The sequence below is a fragment of the Nansenia antarctica genome, assembly GCF_963989245.1.
Source record: "Nansenia antarctica genome assembly, chromosome: 3".
Taxonomy (NCBI): Eukaryota; Metazoa; Chordata; class Actinopteri; order Argentiniformes; family Microstomatidae; genus Nansenia; species Nansenia antarctica.
Window position 1 is genome coordinate 38649917 of NC_137688.1, and position 7500 is coordinate 38657416.

Here is a 7500-nt window from a genome sequence, read left to right on the forward strand (position 1 = left end):
TGAGGGGGGGGGGGTCGAAACGGCAGAAAGAGAGAGAGTGAGAGAGAATTTTGAATGAATGAATAAAAGCCTATTCAATAACAGCCAAGCCTCCTCTTCACACCAAGGTTTAGAAAGCACGCGTGGCCAACGCACTAGGACAGGAGGGTACGCCAGAGAGGGACCTCTATCCACTCTGACTAATCGGGACCCTGCACAGGGCTGAACTGGCAGAATGATTTATGCTCCTCACTAGGCAGCATTAAATACACAGATTTGATTGTGAGATAAACCTAGAGTAATTACCCCCCCCCCATCCACTCCTCTTTGCCAACCCTCACTGTACCTCTTTCCATTGCCTCCTTCATCTCCACTATTTCCCCTCTTTCTACCCCCTCTCTCCATCTCCACTGAATCCCTTCTTTCTACCCCCCTCTCTCCATCTCCACAGTATCTCCCTTTTTTTTTTTTTTTTTTTTTTTTTTACTGCTCTAGTGTATAGCCTATAGTGTACATCCCTCTCTCCTGACCCCCTCCCTCCTCCCTCTCTCAGGTACAGGCAGGAGCCTTATGAAGGCTCTCTCTATTCAAACAGGCACATGCGGGGGGTTGCGGCTACACCTTCTACACCCCCCAATACTGTGCCCGACGATCACACCTCAGAATTCAGCGAATGAACACGTCATTTAGGCTTAACACCTTGATTATGCATTTGCATACACGCAATAGTAATAATAGTGACATCTGCAATGAAGAGCACAATGGTGTTGAATGATGGGCCCATTTGTAAATAATAATACAAAAAGAAATCTGTGTCCGTTGTTCATGACATAGTGCCCTGTGCTTCCCTATGAGAGCCCTGGGGCCTGTTCTGCTCCCTGACCACAGGACACCAGAGGCCCTGAAGGCTCATTATTAACAGCCTGAGGTCTCCTCCATTTCACCACCCTCAGGCCAACCCCCCATAGGACACACAGGGGGGTAAAAAGACCAAAGGTTCAGCAGTATGGGCAAATGGGCGTGAGGCTGTCCCTATAATCTATCTATTTATCTATCTATAAGTATATAGATTAAGTAAATATATCTATACGTCTAGTTATCCCTATCAATTCTTGAGATAAACAATATTGTCTTTTCGGAGGACCTAGCCAAAACGGTGAGGCACCTCTAGAGGATATGTTTTATTTACTTTATATAGTGGCTATTTGTCCACAAAAAAGTTTCAAACAAAATTAAACTTACACAAAAACACTGATGCACCATTTCAGTTAGGCTGTACTCAGGTACTTAAGAAGTCAAATGTCCAGGCCAGAGATCCACGTTTAAGTTGATTTATTGTCCATTTCCAAGCAAACACTCACATTCAATGGCTACCTCTCTCGTACTCCTGTAGTGGTGCCTCACCTGACATGCACACATGTCATTTAATCCAACACTCCCCTATAGGTTTGACTGCCCCAACAAAGACCCTTTGAAAATAGCTCTACACTGACATCTGCTGGTACTACCATACCAATGCAGTGCAACTGCATGGATGAATTGAAAATGATGTGAAGTACCGGTACAATAAAATGAGTCAGATGACTGTTTTATTTCTGTGTGTGTGTGAGACAAAGAAAAAAAAGAAAGAAAGAAAGTGTGTGAGAATATGTGTACGTACTGCGAGTGTGTGTGTGTGTCTCACCTGGCAACACTGGTGAGGTAGGTCAACACATTGAGAAACTCCTCCTCCTGGAGATCCCCAAACGCAGGGAACTCTGGGAACATGATGATGAGGCTGCCATTCTCCCCTCGGCCACCTGGGTAAGCAGAGGTCACACTAAGTTTGCGCAACGAGAAAGAGGTAATCAGGGATTCAAACAACGACAAAACAAAAATGGCTCTCCGCTCCAGGACTCCCTTGAATAAAGGAGACAAAGAGTGATGGCTTTTGAATCCTTACATTTCCTGTCTTGTAATCATCATCATCATCCTCATCTCTGTCCTACTGTTCTTGGGTATAATGGTAAATGGACTGCACTTATATAGCGCCTTATTCCAAAGCCCTTTACAATGGCCTCTCATTCACCCATTCACACACACTCACACACCCATGGCGGCAAGCTACCATGCAAGGCGCCGGCCCGCTCATTGGGAGCAATTTGCGGTTCAGTGTCTTGCCCAAGGACACCTTGACATGTGGCCAGCCGGGGATCCAACCGCCGAACCGCCGACCTTGCGGTACCAGTAGACGCCAGCTCTACCTCCTGAGCCACAGCCGGACAACAGGATTACACTGATCTGATATTATCAGAGAGGGGGAAGGGAGGAGAGGGAGATATCTGGTCTGACTGAGTCAGCTGGGAGCTCTGCCACAGCTACTGTCACATTCAATAAACACAGGGACTCAATGGCACTGTAGCCACCAGCTAGTCACTAACAATGGATATAGAGGAGTGTAAACTACAGTAAACACTGGGATCCATCTGGTGCCATCTGTCTGTGTGTGTGTGTGTGTGTGTGTGTGTGTGTGTGTGTTTGTGTGCGTGTGTGCGATTATCAGGCAGTTTCTTGGCTGAAACACAGACCACTAAAGGTTAATGACTAGCACACGGCCTGGAGGGAGATCTGACAGACACAGATACATAGAGACACACATGCACACGCACAGGCACACACGCACAGGCACACACGCACAGGCGCACACGCACAGGCGCACACGCACAGGCACAGGCGCACAGGCACACACACACACACAGGCACACACGCACGCACACACACACACACACACACACACACACGCACACACGCACACACGCACACGCACGTGAAGAGTAAGGCTATAATGTGACCGGGGGAAACTTAAAATATGCCCAGTCTAATATGACCTCATCTGTGATGGTTGGTTTTCTTCAGTGTATCGATCATGTATTAAAACCCTCTCCTTATGTAGTGCTCAGTGTTCACTGTGTTGTGTCGAATTATTCTTATTGTGTGACTCTCTGCCACCTCCAGCACACTGAGTCATACCAGTGGGGTAACCCGGGTTTAATGGAGGAGTTTAGGAGTTTATAAATAGGCCACATCTCATCATATGACTGGGCAATGTGCTCATGAGCTTCCCCTACCCCAGGCCTGAGGTGAATCACCCCAGACAACCACCACTAACTTCAGTCCTAATCACACAGGGACTCGACCACAGAGATTACAGGAGACAAACAGCTGACACTGAACACGACCACAGGAACCTGCTCCAGGGCAAGACCACTAACAGACACTGTTCCACATGGTGCTGTGGTAGTTCCCAGAAACAACCACAAGCACACACTCATGACAACACTTGGTCAATAATAATAACAAAAAGCTGTAGCTTGGGTGGGTGAGGGTTAGATTGTGTCAGATGAGCATGTGCACACATGCATGCACACACACACACACACACACACACACACATATACATATATATATATATATACACACACACACACACACACACACACACACACACACACACACACACAACACAGCTCAGCTCAGCTGCCAATCACAGCAGTGCACAGTGCCACACACACATCCATCCGTTGGCGGGTCGGGTTGCCAAGTGGTTCACTATGGCGATTAATTATTCACGGGCCGTCTCCATGCAGGCATTGTCGGGGGTAACCCGACGCGGAGCCCTATCTGGGTCGAGACCGCCGTAGTGACGGATGGAAACGCTGCTTTCCTGGCAATGGTTCAGTTTCTCCACAGATGTAGCCTCGCTAACAAACTTTTAAAAATAAAATCAATGATAACTGTTATCATACTGTAATAATAACAATCAACATACAGTAAACAGTAACTGAAAAAGGTCAAAAACTAAACTGAATCAATCTCCACTCCACAACAACTATAAATAAGTCTTTCCAGGCACCACAAAACCCCTGGCATCACATTACCTTAGACCTCACAAACATTACTATTAACACTGAGGGGGACACATTCTGCTGGTGACTTGTGAAAAAAGGATACAAATCTGAATTGACACATATAACAAGGCTTAAGCCCCCTGGGCCACACAGTCTGTTGCATCTGGTAATTATGGCCTGAGCCAATGGTTTGAGTGATCCGCTAGCAGGCAGCGGAGATGACATGGGTCTGTACGTGTCCGGTTGTCTGTTATTTTATGGACAGTTTGGAGGACCTTTGACAGACTGTTTGTCCGTTTAGACAATTAAACAAGGACGCGTTGATGGGTTGCTAGGTTACAGTGTGTTCTCGTTCAAATGTTACGCCCAAATTCCACGGATCAAATCAGAGAGCGACTTCATGCTTATACACGTTTGTTTTCTGAGGGGATATGTGGCCTGGGCCTTGGGGGGGGGGAGATGCAGAGGGGGACTTAGTCTAGTGGAAAGTGCAGTCACCTTGAAAGCAACAATTTGTTTGAAAATAAAAGGCCTGCAAAGTAATCCTATTATTATTATTATTATTATTATTGAGGGTGAGGAGGGAGGGAGGGAGGGAGGGAGGGAGGGAGGGAGGGAGGAGGGATTCAACTGACCTGAGAGGAAGGCAAACTGTTTTGTGAGACCAGGCCTGATGTCTGCAGCACACAGAGGACCCGTCTCCTGCTGCATGATCTCATCTGGAGAGAGAGAGAGAGAGAGAGAGAGAGAGAGAATACACATCAATTACAGTTACGTTAACACGCTGTTTGCCTTTTATTCATTCAGCTGTGGCGCTCCGCCACTGCAAAAATCATTGAACATAATATAACATTCCCGCTAAAACGCTTTTTCAAACAAACAAATAATTTACACTGCTGCGAGCTCCAGCCTGTGAACAATGAAACATTGTTTTGCAGTCTTGCAGTCAAGCGTCATTTTATTTCCAGAGAGGTAAGTTGATAGCATTCCCCACTCCATATCATTTTCAGACTTGGTGACATTAGTTTTGGAGTTTGGAGAATAAAGCTTTAAAAAAATACCCTGTAATCACCCCCACCTCCCCAACACTGCTGGGGAAAACACTTAATAACATACATACAGTACATGGTGGAGCACACTGACAAATTGGGAACACACACACACACACACACACAGGACCAGTGCTGACACCAAACAGCCAGGGACCCTTACCCAAACACTACTGACCCACTTCTCAATATATTGGCCTCACACAAAACATACCCCCCTCACAAACAGTAGGGAGAGGGGAGAGAGAGAGGAGGGAGGAGGGGGAGAGAGGGGAAAGTGAGAGATGGGAGAGGGGGCAGGGATGGGAAGTAAACAATCTTAATTTCCTTCTCTCTATGCAGCAAATGGGATTAGATTAATCTGTTTGGGGCCCGGACCCCTATGTGTGTGTGTGTGTGTGTGTGTGTGTGTGTGTGTGTGTGTGTAATTCAGGTTTGGAAGGTTGGCAGGCAGTTGTGTGTTGGTGAGAGGAGAGGGTGGTAGAGATCAGGGTGGTGATGTGATGACAGGATAGATACGGAGCGTTAAACAAACAAACACAGTCCCATCATTTAGGTTAACTCCAGTTCTCTGGGATGAGCTGCAATAACAACTGGAAACATAACCCAACATGTTCAGAAAGAACTGCCATTTATTAACTTTATGCAGAGACCAAGGAACACGCTCACACACACGCACACACACACACACAGACACAAAATACACACAAAACACACACAAAACACACACTTGGCTCTTTTCATTGGCCCCCCTGTTTGTCATACCACAGCAGATGGAACAAGTGTGTTTCTTTATTACATTCATCTGTGATGCTCCACAATGTCCTCTCCACAAATCCTTCTCCGTACTGTTGCTGAGAGGCTGGCACCATTACATCAGTATGTTGACTGCACAGTAATCTCGCGTAGCCGAGATCGCACCTCCTCTGGAGGTCTTATTAGCTTATTCTTATTAGTTGATTCCGTTTCAACGGACCGCGAGCGGTCAGATTTTGATTGGCCATGAGCAGATTAGTGATGTTTGAAGAACAACAGCCCCTTCTCCCCTTTTTCATTACTCTTGAAAAGAGCTAATTGGTCAGTGGTAGTCAATCAACTTATCTAGCATAGGGTTCAAGCCTAGTGTTTATGTGTAGGCCTCAAGCTGTTGTTGTTTCATGTAGAACTATAGCTATTCATACTTCATTAGCTGACTTGAAGAAAAGATGTGTGAAGACATCTATCCAAGACAGGACTGTGTTGTACTTCTCCATTTCCAATTATGAGGCAAGTATGCCCCATTAACATAGACAAGTAAAAGTTACCCAGGTATTAGCATAGGAGATATCATACCCATTAGCTTAGGTTTGCAGGGCTCTCAAGTCTCACGCATTGGGCGTGAAACACACGCATTTCAACCCGTTCACACGCTCACACGCCACGCCCAATGCGTGAGACTTGAGAGCCCTGGGTTTGGTATTGAGTTTAGGCATTGTGCTTAGATGCTAGTTGGAATTTTGACCCAATCCACCCTCCATAAATTGTACAGTAGGTAGAGAGAGGGCTTGTCAGTCTATCTGACCTAGTTCTACTGAGCACTGTATTCAAGATGTCTATTCTAAAATACCTGAGCCATCAAGCCATCTGAAACTGAATACTGTGTGTGTGTGTGTGTGTGTGTGTGTGTGTGTGTGTGTGTGTGTGTGTGTGTGTGTGTGTGTATGGCAGCCTAGCATCATTATAATAGCCTTCATTTACAATATACCTTTATGTCTTACTCCTACGACCTATCTAGTTTGACCTTTTCCCTCCAGCTTTTTTGTTTAGTCTCTTCTGCAAAAAACTAAACAAATCAGGTTAGTTTGCACTAATGCAAATGCTTAGTCACATCTGACCAGTTGGGTTGTATAGAATCCCCACAGACCCACCCTTTACAGCTGAAGTACACCTCACCCATCCACTCCAGTAAAGACTGTGTTTAGAGAAGCCATCAACAACAGGACTGGGAACAGTGAGGGAACCTCGATGGGGGGTAAAGAATGTCCCCCATCCCCTCCCCCTGTCCCCCATCCCCTCCCCCTGTCCCCGCAACCCCCTCGCCACTCCTTCACCCTCAGAGCAGGGGATTATTCAACGGGGTCCCACGTTTGGAAAGATGCAAATAGAAACGGACTGCATAGAGCCGACTGGACTGCCTTTTCCACAAGGCAAAAACAGCACTGTCAGCTCTATACCACACATTTCTATCAGAGTGTTTTGCAATGTTGAACGCCACTGAATAAACCCCATGTTTGGCGAGGTGAAACCATACAGAGAACTGGGGAGGGAGGGAGGGAGGGATGCTTGGTAAAATGGGATTGAATGGAGGACAGGGCTCTTTTACAAATGCCTACATATTTAATCAGGAGACTTGGGTCTGGTTTAAGGTGTGGAGACTGAGAGGCAGGCAACAATGCAGCTCTTGTCTACAAAGCAGGAGAGATGCTACAGGCGATGCAAAATATATACTGTATAAAACACTAAATGTCTAAATGTCCTTCTCTCTTGCCATTATTTTCCATCCAAGCAGGTTGAATAACAGATTTGACAAATAGTTTTGGTTGAAT

The 7500-nt window shown here is 46.1% G+C and overlaps 1 protein-coding gene across 1 annotated transcript in view; it reads right to left on the bottom strand.

Annotated features, from left to right (window-relative positions):
- Positions 1-7500, bottom strand: part of mcf2la (mcf.2 cell line derived transforming sequence-like a) — a gene marked incomplete at both ends in the record, with an annotated part of 31646 nt that overhangs the window by 21441 nt on the left and 2705 nt on the right. The window contains 2 exons of the mRNA XM_080525226.1: positions 1664-1778; positions 4502-4585. Of these exons, the coding sequence (XP_080381352.1) occupies positions 1664-1778; positions 4502-4585 (199 nt within the window). The remainder of the gene's footprint in view (positions 1-1663; positions 1779-4501; positions 4586-7500) is intronic.